Here is a 20,409-nt window from a genome sequence, read left to right as displayed (position 1 = left end):
TAGGAGATATACGAAAGGAAATGAGAAAGGAATCCAAATGTTTCACTACAAAAAATCAACTAAGCACAAAAGAGTAATGCAGGAAATGAGTAACAGGAAAGTTGTAAGACATATAGAAAATAATGAGCAAGATGGCAGAAGTCCCTTCATTGGAAAAAAATTATTTATTTTGGAGAGTGCAAGTGAGGGGAGGGGCGGAGGGAGGGAGAGTCTCAAGCAGACTTCATGCTGAGTGGGGAGCCGACACAGGGCTAGATTTCACGACCCTGAGATCATGACCTGAGCCAAAATGAAGAGTCGGACACTTAATCAACTGTGTCACCAGGTGCCCCAGAGCAGTCCCTCCTTACCAGCAACTGCTGTAATGTGGACAGATTAACTCTCCAAAGCCAGAAATTGGCAAAGTGAATAAAATACATGATCCAACCATATGCTACCTACAAGAGACTCATTTTATTTATTTTTATAAAAGATTTATTTATTTGAGAGAGAGAGAGCAAGAGGAAAAGAGAGAGCAAGCCTGCAGGGATGGGGCGGGGGAGAGGGAGACAGAAATCGGAGCAGACTTTGTGTTGTGTGCGGGGCTTGATCTCATGACCTGGAGACCACGACCCCAGCCGAAACCAAGGGTTGGACCCCCAACCAACTGCGCCACCCAGGCACCCCCAAGAGATTCATTTTAGATCAAAAGACAGAAATAGCTCGAAAGTGAAAGAACGGATAAAGGCATCCCACGCCAAGAGTGAGCAGACGAGAGCAGAGGTTGCTCAACTAGTATCGGACATGCGGACTTCCAAAGGGATGGCACGGGACGGGCCGGGGCGTCACTATTAACACAGGGTTCGGCACAGCAGGAAGATCTGACGATTGTGAACATCACCCACCAGGCAACACACTGCCCGATGACAAGGCACCGTCGACAAATGACGCCAAAATGGACAAAAACTAAAGGGAGAAATTGACGCTCCTCCCGCGACAGAGACTTCGACGGCTACTCTCGGTCATGGTCAGAACAACCAGAGGAAGACACGTAAAAAAATAAGAAAATAGGGGACTTACCCCAATAAAGCAGAGACGCGAGGGAGAGAGAACACCTTCACCCACAACGGGAAATACGCTCTTCTCAAGAGCGCTGGGGTCACTTCCCAACACAGACCACAGTTTAGGCCACAGATTAAGTCTCAATAGTTTAGAAAAGATAGAAAGTGCATGAAGTGCCTTCTCCAAACACAACAGGATGAGGTCAGGAGTTGGTAACAGAAGGAAAACCAGAAAACCCACAACTTCTGAAATTTAAAAAATGCACTCTAAAGTCACCACATGAAAAATCAGAAAATACTTAGACACAAATGCAAATGAAGGTACAACATCCCCAAACTTACAGGACACAACAAAAGCAATGCAATGCAGAAGTTCATACAAAACAGTTACGTTAAAAAACCAAGATATATCTCATACCAACAAGCTAACTCACGACTGAAGGAATGAGAGAACAGACGGAACTCAGAGCCAGCAAGGAAGGAAATAATAAAGATTCATACAGAGATAAGCAAATAGAGTGGAGAAAGACAGATAATCTATGAAAGCAAAAGCTGGGTCTTTGAAATAATCAACAAAACAGACAAACCTTTAGCTAGATGGACTAAGAAAAAAGGAGGGAACACTCAAATTATACTAAAATCAGAAAAGTAAGTAGGGACGTTTCCGACAGATTCTGCAGAAGTAAGATTAATCATGAGAGAGCATGAACAGACGTACACCAACACACTGCAGAACCCACACAAAACAGAGAAATTGCATTTCAGGGAAACTGAAACACAAATTATCAAGAAGGAACACAAAACCTACCAACACTGAATCATGAAGAATAAAAAATCTGAATAAACTTACAAGTCGTAAGAAGATCCAATCAGTAAAGAAGATTTCCCTACAACGAAAAGCCTTACACCCAACAACGTCACTGCTAAAATGAACGAAATATTTAAAGACGAACTAATACCGGGGCACCAGGGTGGCTCAGCTGGCTAAGCCTCTGACGCTCTGATTTCGGCTCAGGTCACGATCTCAGGGCTGTGAGATCGAGCCCACGTCAGGCTCCACTCAGCAGGCTCCACTCAAATAGTTCTATGTGCCCCTCCTCCGAATGTGCGTACTTTCTCTCTAAAATAAATAAATAAATAAATCTTAAAAAAACAAACAAACAAACAAACAAAAACTAATACCAGTCCTTCTCAAACTTTTCGAAAACACTAAAGAGAAAGGAACACTTCAAACTCATTCTTGAAGGTCAGCATAACCCAGATATCAAAGCCAAAGACACTATAAAAACAGAAGACTACAGACCAGTATCCCTGCTGAACACTGATGCAAAAATCCTCAAAAAAGTACTAATTCAACTTGGTAGCATATTCAAAGGCTTATACATCAGTAGGGTTTATTCCGAGAAGGCAATGTTGGCTTTACATATGAAAAATCAATCAAGGGGGGCGCCTGCCTGGCTCACTTAGAGAAGCATGTGACTCCTGATCTCAGGGTTGTGAGTTTGAGCCTCACATTGGGTATAAAGATTACTTAAAATAAACTCTTTTAAAACATCCATCAGGGGCGCCTGGGTGGCTCAGTGGGTTAAGCCTCTGCCTTCGGCTCAGGTCATGATCTCAGGGTCCTGGGATCAAGCCCCGCATCGGGCTCTCTGCTCAGTGGGGAGCCTGCTTCCCTCTCTCTCCGCCTGCCTCTCTGACGACTTGTGATCTCTGTCTGTCAAATGAATAAATAAAATCTTAAAAAATAAAATATCAATCAATATGTCACATTAAAAAAACAAGGGGTGTAAAACCCATATGATCATCTGATCATCTCAATTGATGTAAAAAAGAAAAAGTGTCTGACAAAATTTAAAAACCTTTTAAAATAAAAACACTCAATAGACTAGGAATAGAAAAAAGGGCCTCAGCATAACCAAAGCCACATACGAAGAAGACAGAGAACATCACACTCAGTGGTTTTGAGTCTTCCAAAGCTGTAGCTGTAGCTACAGTCGGGAACAGGGCAAGGAGGCTGGTCTTCACCCTGTCCACTCGACATTGTACTCAAAAGTCTAGCCCAAGCCGTTAGGGAAGAAATATAACCACAAGGCATTTAGGTTGGAAAAGCAGAAGTAAAATTATCTCTGTTCACAGATAAAATGAACTTATATGTAAAAAACACTAAAGATTCCACACAAAAATTATTAAAAAATCATAAATTCAGCAAAGTAGCAGGATAAGAAGTCATTAAGCAAATATCACTTGCATTTCTACACATTAAATGAAAAATCTGAAAAGAAAATTAAAACAAGTCTACTTACAGCAGCATCAAAGCATCAAATGCTTGGGAACTAACCCAGTCAAGGATGTGCAAGACTTGTAACATGAAAACTATAAAATATTGCCAAAGTCAATGTCCACAATAGCCAAACTATAGAAAGAGCCGAGACGTCTGTCAACAGATGAACGGATAAAGAAGATGTGGTATATACACAATGAAATACAATGCAGCCATCAAAACCCCCCAAATCTTGCTGTTTGCAACAAACGGGGATGGAACTAGAGGGTATTACGCTAAGTCAGAGAAAGACATTTATCATACCATCTCTCTGATATGAGAAATTTGAGAGGCAGGGCAGGGGGTTGTGGAGGGAAGGGAGGGAAAAATGAAACAAGATGGGATTGGGAGGGAGACAAACCATAAGAGACTCTTAATCTCATGAAACAAACTGAGGGTTGCTGGGGGGAGGGGGGTCGGGAGAGGGGGTGGGGTTACGGACATTGGGGAGGGTGTGTGCTATGGTTGAGTGCTGTGAAGTGTATAAACCTGGCGATTCACAGACCTGTACCCCTGGGGCAAATAACACATTCTATGTTAATTAAAAGACAGTTTAAGAAAAAGAAAGAAAGAAAAAAATGTTGCCAAAGAAATTAAAGACATAAATAAGTGGAAATGTATACCATATTCATAGATGTCAATACTACCTTAAACAATGTGGACTCAATGCAGTCTCTGGATGTTACTTGCAACTAATGAATCATTGAACATTATGCCAAAAACTAATCATGTACTATACACTGGCTAATTGAATTTAAATCAAAAAAATTTCAATGATATTTTTTGTAAACTAGAAAATGCATCGTAAACGTCAAACAGAATCTCTAGCAAATCTGACTAGCCAAAACAATCTTAAAAAATAAAGTCAGAGGACACACACTTCCTGATTTAAAAGCTTCCTACAAATACACAGTAGTCAGAATAGTGCAGTGTAGGGACAGAAAGAGACGCACAGATCAATAGGGCACAATACAGAGCCCAGAAAAAAAAAAAACCCGTGCATTTATGGCCAGCTGCTTTTTTACAAAGGAGCCAAGACCACTCAATGAGGGACAAGACAGTCATTTCAACAAAACGGTGCTGAGAACGTTGGATCTCCACATGCAGACGAATGAGGTTGGACCTTTACCCAAAACCACATAACTAGTGGTTTCAGAAAAATGAACTCAAATTAGATCAAAGACAGAAATGTAAGAACTAACACAATAAAATTCCTGGAAGAAAACATGAGACAAAGCTTTATGACACTGGGTTTGGCAATGATTTCTTGGATGTGACCAAAGCATAGGTCAAAAAAGAAAAAAAAAAAGAAAATTGGACATTATGAAAATTGAAGAATTTTGTGCATCAAAAGACAGTACCCACAGGATAGGCGAGGGTCAGGGTTTAATAACCAGCATGTACAGAGAATTTGTAAGACTCAACAACAACAAAAAAAATCAAGCAACTCGAGCCAAAGGACTTGAACAGATACTTCTCCAGAGAAGAGGGACAAACGGCCACTAACTGCAGGAAAAGATGCTTAACATCACTGATCACTAGGGAAGTGCCACCCGGAACCACAGTGGGATGGCACTGCACGTCCCTTAGGATAGTTACGGTTCTGAAACAACAACCAAACCAGAGAACGCTGAGAGTTGTTGGTGGGGGGAGAAGGGGAATGGTGTGGCCACCACGGAACACAGCATGGTAGTTCCCTCCCAGATTAAAAACGCAGTGACCATACATATGGTCCAAAATGGCATATACCCAGAAGACCTGAAATCAGTGTCTTTTTTTTTTTTTTTAGGACTTCATGTATTCATTTGACAGAGAGGGAGAGAGAGCGCACAAGCAGAGAGGCAGGCAGAGGGAGAGGGAGAAGCAGGCTCCCCGCCGAGTGGACAGCCCCACGCGGAGCTCAATCCCAGGACACCTGAGCCCAAGGCAGACGCTTCACTGACTGAGCCGCCAGGCATCCCTGAAATCAGTGTCCTGAGAGACGCGTGGACATCTCTGCTCACAGCAGCATCTCCTACTAGAGCCAACCCTTGGAAGCAAGCCTACTGTTCGCTGACAGACAAATGCACAGGCCCAGTGGGAACACATTCAACAGAACGTCACTTAGCCTTAAAAAGGAGTTCGGATCCCGCAGCAACACAGCCGAGCCCCCGGGACATCACAGCACATTTAATGAGCCATGCACAGAAGGACAGTGCCGCAGGACTCCATGTCTGTGGGGTCCCAGAGTCCTCAAAATCCCAGAGACAGAGGGAGATGTGGGTGCTGGGGGAGGGGGCGGGGGCTCTTGGCCATTCAGAGTGTCAGTTTCACAAGATGCAGCGAGCTCTGGGGGCGGACGGTGGGGCGCCCCACAACAGCGTGAGGGTTTTTAAAGCGACTGAACCATAGGTTGGTGAATTTATGTTACGTGTATTTAACAACAATAAAAAATTGAAAAAACCGTAGAGAAAGAGAATTGAAGTAAATGACACAAATGGAGGGATCAGACCGCAAGGGTGGGCCAAAGGCTTCCTGAAACTGGGGGAGTCCCAGTCCCTCGACAGAGACACCGCCCGCGCCCTAGGGTCCTTGTGAGGTGACAGCCATGGCACGTCCCTGAACAGCACGGGGGTGGGAGTGCCCGCCCCTGGCACATAGGTTTCTTACAGGGCTGCACCGTAAACGTTTCTTCTCTCCCTCGTGACTTTTCCAACATGATTTTCTCTCCCTGGCTGACTTCACTATGAGAACACAGTGTATTAACACACAGAACACCCAAACGAGCTGCTAATGGACTGTTTGTGTCCCTGGTAAGACCTCCGGTCAACAGTGGGCTCCAGTAGCTAAGTTCTGGAGGCGTCAAAAGTCATACGTGGATTTTCGACTGCACAGGGTGGGGTGCTCCTAACCCCCCCGAGGTGTCCAAGGGTCACCCGCAGCTCCATTCTTTGGTAGGAACGAGGGTCAGTGGTCAGCCAAACAGGACGGAACGCAAGCTAAAAGGGCAAGAAACCCCAGTGCCCAGAGTTTTAGAGCAGTGCACTGGGGTTTGAGAACCAGCAAGGAAGAAAAACGTGTGGTTTTTACTAGGGTCTAATGAGGCTGTGTTTACACCCCAAGAAATAGCTGGAACGTGTGGAAAGAATCGGCCAGCCCAGCTCACCACGGACACGGTCCCACCGCCTCAGGAAGGGAGGGCACATGCCGCTCTCCCGCACCCTTTCAAGCCCGTGCTAGAGTCCCGCTCCCAGAAGAGCATCGGGGACGGCCCCGGGTGGCTCGGGCCACACAGCGTGCAGACCGGGTTTCTCACCTTCACTCCGGCGAGCATCCCGGTCGTGGACACGCTGAAGTCAAGATAAGCGAGCGTGTCTGGGTTGGAAGGTTTGTAGATCTGGGCAGGCCGCTTCTTTGGCAAATCGTCTGGAGCAAAACAACAGCGTTAGTATACCTGACCCAGTGGGAAAGCAGACGAGCCCACGCAAGTGTCTGGCAGGCCTGAGGACTGACCTGTGTCCAGGATGGGGGGCCAGGCCCTGACGTCTACGGCCGCTGCCGCCTCCCTGGACCGCAACAACTTACAGATGAGCTGCGTCGTCATCAAGCAGGCGGAGCGACTCACCTGCGGGCAGACAGCTGCTCACTCCACTGCGCGGGGCCGTCCGGCCTCCGAGCACCTCTCCGGGTGCTGTGGGTGAGGAGTTCCTTTCTCCAGGGCTTTCCAGTCCCGGTGCACCAACAGCGCCATCCCCAAAGCGCTGAAATCCTTCCAGAACTAGAGGGTAGAGGCCACACTGCCTCCCCGGCCCTGGAGCCAGCCCTGCCTCGGGATTTCTGAGCGAGAAGTCCCGGCACTGGGGCCCTGGCACGGGGGAAGGCTGGCATGTCCAGGCAGTGGGGAGGCCCGGCACTGGGGTCCTGGCACGGGGGGGGGGCCTGGCACTGGGGTCTGGCGGGGGGAGGCCCAGCATATCTGGGCAGTGGGGAGGCCTGGCACTGGGGCCCTGGGTGGGGCAGGCCCGGACACTGGGGTCCTGGCAGCGGGGAGGCCGGCGCACCGGGGCAGGGTTACCTCCACGATCATCTTCACAGTCGGCAACGTCGTTGCGATGTTCTGTGGGTGAGGGGGGCGGACGGTGATTGGCACGCAGCCCGCGTAGAGGCAGCCATAAAACGCCGCGATGAGGTCTATCCCTAGATGGGAGAGGAGCAGACGCTCTCACTCACACGGTCGTCCCCACCAGGTTGCAGCCCGCGGCACCGACACTGCTGGCCGCGTATCTGCGGCCTGTGACCTGCGGTACGCTTTGGCTGTAACTTCCCGCTGGCCTGTCCCCTCGGAGCAGCCCACAAGTGTGATTTCTGTTGTTCCTCTCAGCAATGACTTCATTCTACAGTGACCTGTTCCGTGCCGGACTGGGTCACCGCCCATCCCGCGAGCTACCTCAGATACGTAACAAAATATGTAGGTACAGACGCCCCCAAAATCACCTCTTATTTATGCCCTCGGGTCGCTCAGCACGCACCACCGTCCCCACCAGAGGCTGTGAGCAGAAGCGGCGAGCCCCCCGGAATGCAGGGCCAGCGGCAGGGCCCCGCACACGCGCCCGTCCCTCCCCGCCTCTTCACCTGGCGGGTAGACGAGAGCCACGTGGTCCCCGTCTTGCAGGTGTCCTCTCTCCATGAGCATCACGGCGATCTTCTCGGCTCGTTTGTGCAGCTGCACGCACGTGAGTGAGCTCGCTATCGTACCCTGGGGGTCGCAAGAACAAGGGGGTGAGGCGTTTCTGAACACAACAGGCTCTACCGAGAGCGTCTGCATGTTCCTGCCAATTCCCGTACTTGAGACGCACACACACGCGGACGTTAGTGTGTCTGCACACCTGTGTGACCAGCACCGGTCAGCTTTAGCACACAGTGGGCCCCCCCAGAAGACCCCGTGCCATGAGTGGTCCCTTCCCTCTCCTTCCCATTGTCAGCACCAAAGAGGCATCTGGAAAGACTGGTGTTAGCAAGAACACTTTAGTTTTTATAAGATTTTATTTATTGATCTGTCAGAGACAGAGAGAGAGCACACACAAGCCACGGCACAGGCAGAGGGAGAAGCAGGCTGCGCACTGAGCAGGGGGCGTGACGCGGGGCTGGGTCCCAGGACGCTGGGATCAGACCTGAGCCAAAGGCAGACGCTAGACTGATTGAGCCACCCAGGTGCCCAACAAGAAATATTCTAAAAAACAATTACTTGGGGCACTTGGGTGGCTCAGTTGGTGAAGCGTCCCACTCTTGATTTTGGCTCAGGCCATGATCTCAGGGCTGCAGGGTGGAGCCCCGGGGAGGCATGAAGTCAGCTGGAGAGTCTCTCCCTCTCTCTGCCCCTCTGCCCGCTCACATGCTCTCACTTTCTCAAATAAATAACATCTTTTAAAAAGAAGGACTTACTTGACCTAAGAAGTAGCTAAACTAAGGAAATACATCAAGCTGGTAATTCTGGGACCCCAGGGCACTAAGAGTCAGTGAGGAATGAACAGGAAAAGTAGACAAACGGAAAATATTTTTACAAAACACCACGTCAGAAGTCGCAAGGTCTAAAAACAGATAAAACAAAGCCATAGTGAAAAATAAACAAACAGTAAAGGGAAAAACGCACGTTGAATTCACTTTATGGAGACTTTAAATACGGAGAAACAGATGGAAGACACGTTTGGATCAAACAACACCTTAAAAGCACGGCTGCAACCTCCTGAGGTTCTACAATTATTTCAGAATCAAGAGATGAAGGAATTAAATAAATTAGAAACACTGTGCTTCACGATCAAACCCTATTTTAAAGGGACTCACAGGGTGAAGGGCCTTCCTGGGCCCGGGCACGGTGACAACACCGTCTGTTCCCACGGAACAGCGAGTGGGCCAGAGGCCACGGGAACAACAGTGAGACGCCGCAATTTTCCGGGAATGCGTACGTCACGTGCGGAGAGTCAAGCCCCAGGCCAGAGCGGTGAGCGTGCCCGAGCAGGAGGAGGGTAACGCTGAGTGCAAAGAAGTGATCAGACCCAGGGGTCCCTTGCGAATGGGAAGGGGCACGCCAGTAACAGGGCTGCTCGGGGAACACAAGAGAAATCCTGGTAATATGGCCTGTAAGAAACACCTGCTTGGGGGGTGGGGACTTTCACCGTCAGGATGCAAACTCCATGTTTGCCAAAATCACCCACAAACTAACGGACTGTTGGGTCGAGCTCGAGGAAGTGACATGTTCCCCTCGCCGATGTGGAAGCAGTGCCCAGGCCACAGGGGGCCGCCTTCAGGCTCCGGCCCTTTCCCACCGGCTGGGACTGGTCTTTCCTGTGGGGCACGGGGTCTGCTTACACTTCTGTGATGTGAACCCTTTCATTGCCCATGTTTCCCTCCACTGTCTCTCTTATAAGAAAGGTTAAAATGCAAGATATTGGGGGAGCCACCCATGGCAGAGCATGGCAACACTGGGCAAACACGGAGACCGGAGGCTGCCGCGGGAGACGCAGCCAAATCCTGAGAGCTCAGAGCCCCCGACACCGGCCACTCCCTGAGTGTCCACTCCTGGAGACCACCACTGTTCGCTGGAGCCAAATGAACATGCTCCTGGACCCAAACGTCCCTCAGGCAGTTCAAAGTGAAAATGGGCACAGCTGATGGGGACCTGGGACCGGCCCCAGCCTCATGCTGGCAGAGGTAGGGACCGCCCCGTCTCCCCACCCTGGGGGACAGCCGGCACCGTCTGCTGACTGCCCAGCGGGGACAGGCCGGTGGCTGGCAGGTGGCAGCACGCCACAGTGGATGGCACTGGCAGGAGGGGCTCCTCCTCACATCCCCGCAGAACTGGCCCTGTTGTCCATCCGTCTTGTGCCCTCTGGCTGCCAGTGCACCTGACTCATCTCGGGGGGCAAGCGCTCCTGCTCTGACGGCTCCAGCTCAGGAGCTGACCTTCCCGCCAGTTTCGGGAGATCCGAGGCCAAACCCCTATCCATGACCAGCTTTTCCGTCAGCTCAGAACCAGCAGGCGTGAGCAGGTCTGGAAAGACGTGTTGGCCCCAGGGTGTGAAAATTCCCACTGACACACTTTAGAAAAGGGGAAGTTTCATTGTGGTACTGCCCTTTATCTGTGGTGACCTCTGACACAGTTCACGAGGCTGCTGGTGGCTTTCTAGGAGAGCCCCACCGTCCAGCAGGCCCTGAGGGCCCCACAGGTTCCAGAGTCAGCGACGGGGACAGGGCGCCCAGGCCGCCCGGAGGGGCTGTGCTGGGTCTGGGAGCGCTCGTCCATGGGGGGCCAGGCTGCTGCGTCTCTCCCCGCTCCCGCAGGCATAGGCCGACGCCCGCCTGACTCCTGGGTGGTTGCTACCACACAGCCTCCTGCCTCCAGAGAAACACCACCAGCGTGGGCTCTGAACACCAACGAGGGGCCACAGGCCTGCGGCCCCCGAAGAGGCAACCCATGACCCCATCAGCCCCCACGGGAAAAGGCGGGGTTTGCCCACCAGGAGCATAAACCACCATCCCGGAGCCATCAGGGCTGACCTCCACTAAAGGAAGCTTCGGGGATCCTGACAGGATGCCCAAGCCTGTCCCGAGGCCAGAACTTTCAGGGTCAATGTCGGTGAATTTGAGCACCATTTTGAAGTTCACCATGAAATTAAATGAGGAGGAGAAAACTCAAGGAATTAAGAAAAAGCCAAATAGGGTTTACGTTTTGAAGTTCTAAAGACGTTGGTAAAGTTAAAGAAAAGGGTGAAAACACGTGGCTGAGGTTTGTTCAAAATAACACAAGGTCTCAGGCAGCCTCCCCGGCCTGCAGTGACCGCGCTGGCCCAGGGCGCAGCCCGAGGCCGCTCTGGGAGCCGCGCGGGGCCTCGGCCGGCAGGAGGGGGCCTCGGCCTGAGGGTCGGGGCTTAGGCTCTGCAGGGCCGAGGCCCCCCCGCACGACGCTCACCGCATTTGCAAATGCCATTCCGAGACACACGTCCTGCGTGGCCGAGCTAGGACCAGGCTTGCCGGGAAGCGACCAATGACAAGATGGCGGCGGCGACCTGCAGCCCCACAGAGCAGCTGCGCCATCGGGGCAGGGCCGCAGGTGGTGGGCTGGTCCGCAGGCCCAGTGCAGGCCCCGCCCATCGAGGGCTCAGGCCACGCCCCCAGGCCCACCGAGCTGTGGGGAAGGAAAGCCTGAGGTACACGCACAGCACCCTCCCTGCACGCTGACCCTCAGGGGATCCACTCTCAACTCTCACCTCTTCCTCACCCCATCCCATCTTCTGTAACTTTTTTTTTCAATGTTTCCTTCCTTTTTCCCCATCCAATCTTCTACTGTCTCTAAGGAAGCGGGAGTCATTTCCGGTGACTCAGTTCCCCGGGGATCCAGCCTCTAGCTACATCAGATGGCCGTGGTCGCGGGGTCAGGGACGGGAACACCCACCACCCAGGCTAGAGGAGCTGCAGAGGACCCAGCATCAGCCCATCACCCGGGGGCCATCTGATGGCTCTGCTCCCATAGGGGCACTTGCTAGATGGGTGTGGCTAGACCAGCTCAGTCTCCCTCCCTGCTGGGACAGGCCCTCTATGAACATGCAGGCATCTCTCTGAGTCTGTGGGTGCGGCAGGGGTGGGTGGACGGGATGGGGACCTGCCTCTTGCTGTCTCACCTCTTGAGTTGACGGAAGGCGCCATGTCATACCTACGAGTCCAGTGCCACCGCAGTGTCTGGGAAACTAAGCAAAGGGCATAAGCCCTGGAGCAGATGTCCCTCCCCGGGGGGCAGAGGACGGTTCTCCCTCTGGGTCATCACTCTGCAGGGGCTACTGGAAATCTCTGGAGGACCATGGAGAGACCACGGAGGAAGAACAGTCTCCAGGACAAATAGGAAGGACAGGACACGTCAGAGGAAGAGATTAGAGGGGAATCTTTAGAGCCGAGGGCCACCAGCTCTGCAGCGGTGTCGGGAAGGCAGGGAAAGCAGAGTCTGTTCTGTACTTAGAGGCTGAGGAAGGAGCGAATGCAGGGAAGAGGAGAGAGGGTAGGCATGTTTCAGGGGCTCAGGCAACTGCACAGATCCTCAGGAGCCCAGATGCAGCACCTCCTGTCTCCATGTGCCTGGGAGCATGGGAGAGTAAGTGCCAGGAACACTGGGCCCGGGGCAGACGCCGTGACGGAGGCCAGGGTGGCAGGAGCGCTTTCTCAGACTCTTCCTGGGGGACGCCTTGGACAGATTCAAGGAATGAGTGACCCACTGGGTCAACTCAGCACCCACAGCTACTGGAGACAGTTGGGACATCTGCGGTAAAGACCAGAGGTTGCTTCTGGGAGCTGCGTCCCACAGAAACTAGTCTGATAACTGGATGTCCAGATGCGAAACCCAGTTATGTGGTTGGCACCGCCTTTCACCTGTCTCTGAGCAATGACTGTACATTGCAGGAGGTGGATTTGCACACCCAGATCTTGATCTTTTATGATTCTTAGTGGCCGTAACCTCCTCCAATCTCACATACCCACACATGTCAGGAAGAACTAAGTTAAAATCTACTTGTCGGGCTTACTTCCACAGCAAAAGAAAAGTTAAGTGTATCAAGACTTTCGCATTTGATTTTTTTTTTCGCATTTGATTTTTATTGTTAATACTCTTTGCTTGCATATTGAAGGTCTCATTCTTAAGGTCCCCTGCAGAATGGTACTGGATGAGCTTACTTTTCCAACGGAAATGTCAGCACAAACCTTCATCACGCTTGTGAAACAGAAACGATTTTCTTTCTTAAGAATGAAAGTCTACAATGAAAGCCTCACTTCCTACTTACGAAGAAGTAGCTTACCGACAAAAGTAAACACAAAAACGTGCCATAGGTCTGAACTGTTCCCTGATTTTGGGGGAGATATCGCCCCCCAAAATTGCTAAAATCATGTGAAAAGGCAACAAATAAATGAGAAGGATGTCACATAACAGTGGAGTGAAAGGACTGAGTGGGAAGAACAGGAAGCCGCCTCAGAGTCGCGTGCAACGGGCCTCACCCTACAGTTGAGCAGCGTGTACAGGACGTGGTCGGGGGTGGTCTGCGCCCTCCACTGCAGGACCTCCGACAGGAAAAGGAACTGGAACAAAGCACAGGCGTTAGCGTCAGGCTGTCCGAACAGACCGCGCCCGCACAGATACCCTGTGTGGCTCAGAGCAGCGCACTTTCCCACAGGGGAACGGGGACAGCCCTGTCGAGCAAAACGGGGAGACTAAGCCCGTGCTCACGGGGTTTTTCCTGGATGACTTGGAAGGCGCTGTGGCGACTTGGACGCGCCTGGGCGGTGGCGCTGTGCCTGGTCAGGGACATCTCCCGCCATCTGCCCAGGCTGGTAGACCTGCATTCCCCTTACAGATGGAGCTGCCAGCACAGAAAATCCCTTCTCCTGGGCTTCCAGAAGAGGGTGGTTTCTGGGTGCTACAACGGCACAATAAGTTCGACCCTGTTCTTATAACGGGTTCTCTTCTATTGGCTATTTTCAGAATGGTCATTCCCTGAGGTCGGTCAACAGCACCGCCAACCACACAGATTGCATGCCTCCCACAGACTCGGGCTATAGCAAGAAAAAGACCAGCCCACCTCGTATCCGGTCATAAGAAACACGCAGATACCCCTTAATCTACTTCATTAACAGAAACAACCTCTGACGTGGGGACATGGTGACCAAGTGCTTTCAGTGATCGTAATTCTATTTGTTACCAAACTGGCAATATTTTAAATGCTTGATTCTGTGACATTTCCTTGTAGCTCACACAGACTGGGGCCATCGTCCGGTGACTCATCGGAGTCCCCAAGTCTGAGAGGTTGTGATGGGGAGACAAGCCGAGTGCTGTGTAAGGTGGGTGTGGCGCCATAGTTCTCCTGCAGCCCTTACGGACGTGTTAGGATGCCTGGTTTCCCAGCCGGGATTGTGAATTTATGTTTTCCTGAGTCCCAACAATTACGAGACTGAAGCCTTGTAGCCAGGTTGCTGTGAGGCTGTCTGGGCATGAAATCAGGGTTCACAGGAAGGTGAAAAACACGTGCCATGGGATGCTAGGATAGGACAGACATCCGGATGCCAGCCACAGGCCTCTGCTTGCCCATCTGTGCACCCCCAACAGACACAGCTCCCTTGGGGGATGATACAGTGCGTCTGCTGGACGGACAGGCCTGAAGCAAGAGGCCGGTGGTACACAAGGACCGGCAGTCAGTGACACAGCTGCCTGGGGGCACAGGGTTCAGAGAGCTGCCCGGCCTCGGGCTCACCTTGCGGGCCTGGTCATTGTCTTCAATCTGGCCCAGATCCCTGCCGCTGGCCTGTGCGATCCTCTTCCCAGATACCAGGTTCCCCACCATCACAGAGGCGGGGCCGATTTCTAGAAAGAACATGGGGAAACAGGTGAACTTACAACAGGACCTCCCACCGTGGCGTAGCGCCCACCCTGGGGAAAGCCCTCCAAAGGTCATGCTCTGAGCAAGTCTTATTAGAACAGGGCTTCCAGGGTGTCCCAACAACGACAATGATGGCAAACTCCAAGGTCTCGGTTACAGGTCGGAAATAAGCTTTTGCGAATCCTACTGCCTCTATTCTCGTGCTGGGGGGATGCTGGGATCTATCTATGTTAGCGTCTCTGAGCAACGACGCAGCAGAGAAGGGAAGAACACAGATGCGCCTCACTGCCAGCCATCAGGGCTCCGGACCACAGGTGTGGGGCTGGCCTGAGTTGCCGTGGCGGCCATCTGAGGGACCATGGACACAGAGTGCTACGCAGGTTTTATAAACATGTCCTGTAACACAGGCAGGAACACTGCCGAGGGCTCAGTCACGGCCACTGTCCGTCCCCCGGACAGCACGCTCTGGGCTCTCTGCCAGGCCCGCGGAGACGCAGCCGGCGGAGCCAAGAGGCTCCCGTCCAAAGTTCCTCGGACAACACCATTAGGGACTTGATGACTAACACTCTTTTCACAGGAGAAAGGCAGATACAATCCACTCTGATAGCTTTCTTTTCTTTTTCAAAGAAAGAAACAAGTTTCTTAAAGAGCTGCAGAAACTCAAAATTTCTAACTACGAGAAACTGCAGGCACCCTCTATGTTCCTCAGAGTGCTACCATTCACTGTTTTCATCACACACACACGCGTGTGCGTGGAGTGGGGAGGGCTCGCCGTTTTAGGGGACTGTGCCGTCATGTGAGTGCGCAAGAGCAGGAGGCGAGGAGGGCAGGCAGGGATGGGATGGACTTCGAAGGAGGCAGCAGAAATAACCAAGATGCCAGTCACCACTGAATAAACTTCTTATTAAACCTTTACCAAAGGTCAACCTACAGGCTTCTAAGTCGGGGCATCGGTGCACTATGTTATCGCATACGGAGAGCTGTGTGTCCATAGCTCAAGAAGTCTAGATGTGGACAGAGGTGTGGGGCCAGTGGCTGCCAGGCAGCCTGGCCTCCGGCGTGCCCTGGGGAGATGGGCAGGACTGCCAGCCCCATCCTCGTCTACGCACACGCAGCCACCGCACCTGGGCTGTCAGGAACTATGTGCAACATCAGAGCAAAGCAGGAGAAGCCCAGGGGCTTCCTGGCAGGACCAAAAGCTGGGACCAGCCCCGGACACAGGCTTCCGGGCTCCTCCCGTGGGCTTCCTCATGTGAGGCCATGTCTGGGAGCCCCGATGCCGGCTTCCGTGTTGCCACAGAACACGCCTTACAGACTCTGCTCCCCCATGTCTGATTTGTCGTGAACTCTTCTCTTGGCTCATAATACAGAAATTCTGGAGGAGGAAGGGTGTTTCCACAGTTAACAGAATGAGAAGCAAGTGCGGCAGGGTGACGTGTGCACAGTAACCGTTGCTGCTGTTGTGGACGGAGCCCCGCCGACTGGCCCTGCGCTCCGTGGCTCGGGATCTGTGGGTGAAGCATCCTTGGGGACCACGGAGGCGGGGACAGTCTCGGGATTCCACTCTGGCCTAAGCTGACCAGAAATATTCTCCGTGATTCTGTGAAGAATTCAATCGAGGGGAGAAGCACTCCTCCGGGGCAGGCAGGCGGTCCCTCCTTCCTCAACGTTTGTCGCTGCCGGAGTTGTCTGGATGCAAAGCTTGGACCTCACGTCTCTCCCCAGTGTGGACTTAAGAATGCTCCTCTTCTAAGCATGGCTGGGAGACAGGTGCTTTCCTATGGCATTTTCTTGCAAAATCTGTCCCTGACCCAAACTGAGGCTTCTCCCGGCCTCGCTGAATGAGGCTGGCATGTGCACGAGACACCCAGCCACACTTGGCTGCCACAGGATTTGAAGCCTGGACCAGGGCGCTTCCTTGGGGAACACAGGGCCTGGCAGCTGCTCCCCCCTTCCCCCTCCCCTGTGGCCCTCCCGTGGCTCTGATACAATGTATCCTGGGGCCTGCTAACCGCCCCCCTGTGGTTTCCTCAGGTTTATAATACTGTTGCTGGCCCAGCTGGTGGGTTAAAGGTACTTTTAACACTTGTGCTCAGTTAAGATACTCAGTACATGTATTGTCAGCTGAGCAAATGAATTCATCTAGTAAAAGGGGCAACTGGCTTATCTACAGTTTATCTGCATTTTAGGGGCTCTGTTTGAAGCCTCTAGCAACACCTCACAGAAAAACGGCCTTACTAACTGTCTGCTTGGGCTCTGGGTGCTTGTTCCAAGTGTATCTCTCCCAAGGGAGCCTCAGAAACCACCCGGTCCAACTCCCTCACTGTGCTCCAGGAAACTGAGGCTTCGGGGAAATGCACCCGTTAGGTCCATTACAGGTCGTCAGCCAAGGGAGGAAAGTGGACCAGCACCTCTAAGCTGCCGAGTATTTGTTAAAAACATTTTTTTTCAGACTAAGAATTACATAAACTTTCAATATTTAACCAGAAAGATAAGACACCAGATATTCTTAAAAAATGGTTTCCTTAAATCGAATCACACAAAGTTTCAGTCCTTCACCCTGCAGCAGCTGCGGTCGGTGAACAACCCAGCCACCTCCCCCCGTAGCCACCGTGCTCGCTCCCCCAGGAAGCAGGCTGTCCTCGGCGCTCTGACACTGCACTGCGGGCAGAGCGCCTGGGCCTCTCCCCTCAACCCTGACATCTGGCAGGGACACGGCGCCCGGCAGCTCCAGAAACTACTTCGCATTTGCCAACCATCACCCACTGTAAACACCTGTCCTGAGTTCACAAACGATGACCCATGGGACTCAACATGAGCTTTTCCCCTCCTGAGACCACTGGTGCCCGGGCCCTGGGGCTGTGGTGTGTGATGATGAATGGAAGTAAGCAGGTTTGGGGCGAGGGCAGTCAGCTCCGAGTGTGCACAAGGACACCTGAGGGCCACCCCCACCAGCTCCGAGTGTGCACAAGGACATGCCGAGGGGCCCCGCCACCAGTTCTGAGTGTGCACAAGGACACCTCCAGAGGCCCCGCCACCACCGTCCATTCCACTCACAGACACCCCCTCCCAGACGGAGCCACTGCTCTCCCCCTCCCCCAGCTGCTCGTGCTCTGACACAACAGGTGACAAAAGATCTTCATCCCTTTGATACGCCCACGGAAGGGCAATGCTGTGTGTTGTGGTGGCTCTCCACGTGAAGCCGTGCGCCCACTGAGTTTAAAGAAATGGATACTCTGTCAGCTACAACTTTACAGTTTCCTGCAGGAAAGCTATAAACCAGTGACTGAGAAAAGAGAAATAAGGAGGGTATGTAGTTCAGGGAACCCAGAATGTAAGGAACCCGGGGACAGCGTGGCAATGCGATGAAGACTGCAGAGCTGTCTGCCCCGAAAGCAGACGGCGACTGTATGTGTTTCTGGAGAATCCACGCCTCACAGGAGAGAAAACGCTACCCCTTCCAGCCGCCACGTGACAGTGTCCGCATCACAGGCACGGCAACAAGGGACGAAGGCCGACCTCGGCTCTACATGAGAGATGCCCCCCACGGCACCAGCACCCTCACCTCAACCACACAGGACCACCCGCTCCCTCCTCCAGGCCCACGTGGGGGCGCAGGCCCGAGTCCCTGTGTTCCCACCGAGTGGGCTGCACCCCACAGCGACCCAGCCGCCTCTACTGACTCCGCGAACTCAGCCCCGTGGCCACGCCGGACGTGGTTGCACGCACCACTGCTGGTCCATCCCTGACCCCGTCGTTTGTGGAGTGGGGACAGGAGAGTGCCTGCCGCACGGGCTCCGTGAGAAGGAGTTCATGTGTACGACACGTGGAAACGATGGCCACGCCGGGAGCTCCCGCCGTTGTTGCAGAATACAGCCGCTGCCCGTGCCCGGCCACCCCCATGTGCACCCCCGGAGGCCCTGGGAGCCCCATCCCCATGCAGGCATTAGAGCTGCGGCGCCACCTTCCACAGGCTTGCGATCGGGTCCCTCTCACTGATAACCGTGTGTAACCGCGAGGAGCACGACCGATTAGTTGTTAGGAAGACAAAGTCAGACAACGGGTAACTACAGATCCCCAAACCACAAGGTATGGACACACACTCGCTCTTACAACCGTGACACAATAGCGTGCTCCAAGCAGCTTCCCACACCTCTGTGGCTCTGACCCCTGAATCAGCCACGGGGGACCCATGTAACTGTAACGTGCACACAGGGAAGGCAGGCCACGGGGCTCCCTGGCCAGACCAACAGTCAGCACTTCCTCCGGGAAGACGGGGGCTCTTTCCCCAAGGCCCCCACCAGCCCATCCCCCCGCACACCAGGCTGTCCCAGCAGGGCCCTTGCTTCGCACCCTGGGTCGGGCAGGGTCACGCCCTGGGCGCACGCGGACCGGGAAAGGGACCCCACGGCACCTGCTTCCTGAGAGCCGCTCGGGCTCTGCACCACCCTCCGGCCCATGAGCCCTACCTGGTTGCTTCTGTCGAGGTTTAGGCAAGTTTGTGACACAGGTATGGGGGCACATCAGGACATTGCAGGGGTGAAGTGAGCCCTCCAGGAAGAGCTGCTTCGTTTCTGACAGGTGGATCCCGCCGAGTGGGGTTTTGGGGAGGGTGTTTGCTGGAACCAAGGCCAGGCAGTAAACCCCAACTTGATGGATGCTGTCAATCGCCTGGAAAGTCACGGGAGAGGGAAGCACGTGAGCACAGGTACCGCAGACGGACAGGAGCAAACCGCAGACCGAGTGCCGTCTGCCACGTGTGCGTGCGGCGTCGACGCCAAGAGAAGGACGGTCTCTGCAGGCCCTGCACGTCGGCTAACTGAACGTGGGATTTGTGGAGCACGGCGCGCCCCGAGAAAGGAACCTGGGCAAGGACATATAACCTCAAGATGAGAAGAAACCCTGTCGCCTGTGACGCCCCCAAGTGAACAGAGGCGGCCAGGTTTGCAGACCCAGGATCCCGACCCTCCATCTGCTCGTTACTTTCCCAGCAGGAGGTTACGTTTCCCGGTCGACGCCCTTTCTCATGTGGCGGAGGAGGGTCGAGGAGCACAGGCCACCGTTGCCAGGGGCGGCCACAGCCTGCCGGCCGGGGTGGAGGGAGGCGGGGGGGCCGGCCGGGGGGAGGAGCTACCTGGAGAACCCTGCTCATCCACTGGAAGCTGTCCTCCTCCGTGGAGTCGGGCCTCTGCTCGGCCACGATCACGATCCTCTCGTCGTGCAGGACGGTCACCGAGAACACGGCGATCCTGCGGGCACAGAGAGGGCCGAGCGCGGTGGGCACGCGCTGGACACGTGCCGGCAAGGGTGCTTCTGTGGTCAGGGGCGGGCAGCCTTGGATCTGGAGCGGGAACCGTGCGGAGAGCAGCCCGCAGTTCCCGCCGCGGCCGCCGTGGCACGGGCTGCCGGGCACCCACCCTGCGGGACGCGCCTGCTGGCCCCGAGACTGGGGAAGCCCCGCAAGCCGCACGTGGGGTTTGCTCCTGTGAGGTCATCTTCCGCACGTCAGTGGGAACGTTCTGTTTGGGACGAGCGGGTTTCTGCCCACGTGCCTGTCTCGCTCGGCCAACGCGGCCTTGCGGGCTCTGACCCCAGAGCGCCCCCCCCACCCTAGAGCCTGCACCGTGACAAGGAGCATGGGCCCTAACACCCCAGTGTC

At 53.6% G+C, this 20,409-nt stretch overlaps 1 protein-coding gene across 2 annotated transcripts in view; it reads right to left on the bottom strand.

Annotated features, from left to right (window-relative positions):
- Window positions 1-20,409, bottom strand: part of DIP2C (disco interacting protein 2 homolog C) — a 363,208-nt gene that overhangs the window by 58,963 nt on the left and 283,836 nt on the right. For both annotated transcript variants that reach the window (XM_032881692.1, XM_032881693.1), the window contains 8 exons: window positions 19,885-19,999; window positions 19,220-19,421; window positions 14,625-14,734; window positions 13,375-13,455; window positions 7,975-8,098; window positions 7,418-7,539; window positions 6,856-6,967; window positions 6,659-6,768 (listed from right to left, as the gene is read on the bottom strand). In XM_032881692.1, the coding sequence (XP_032737583.1) occupies window positions 6,659-6,768; window positions 6,856-6,967; window positions 7,418-7,539; window positions 7,975-8,098; window positions 13,375-13,455; window positions 14,625-14,734; window positions 19,220-19,421; window positions 19,885-19,999 (976 nt within the window). The remainder of the gene's footprint in view (window positions 1-6,658; window positions 6,769-6,855; window positions 6,968-7,417; window positions 7,540-7,974; window positions 8,099-13,374; window positions 13,456-14,624; window positions 14,735-19,219; window positions 19,422-19,884; window positions 20,000-20,409) is intronic.

The sequence above is a fragment of the Lontra canadensis genome, unplaced genomic scaffold (genome assembly GCF_010015895.1).
Source record: "Lontra canadensis isolate GAN:19392208 unplaced genomic scaffold, GSC_riverotter_1.0 scaffold76, whole genome shotgun sequence".
NCBI classification, from domain to species: domain Eukaryota; kingdom Metazoa; phylum Chordata; class Mammalia; order Carnivora; family Mustelidae; genus Lontra; species Lontra canadensis.
The sequence above is the reverse complement of the archived record's forward strand: the minus strand, read 5'-3'. Positions and strand labels throughout refer to the sequence as shown.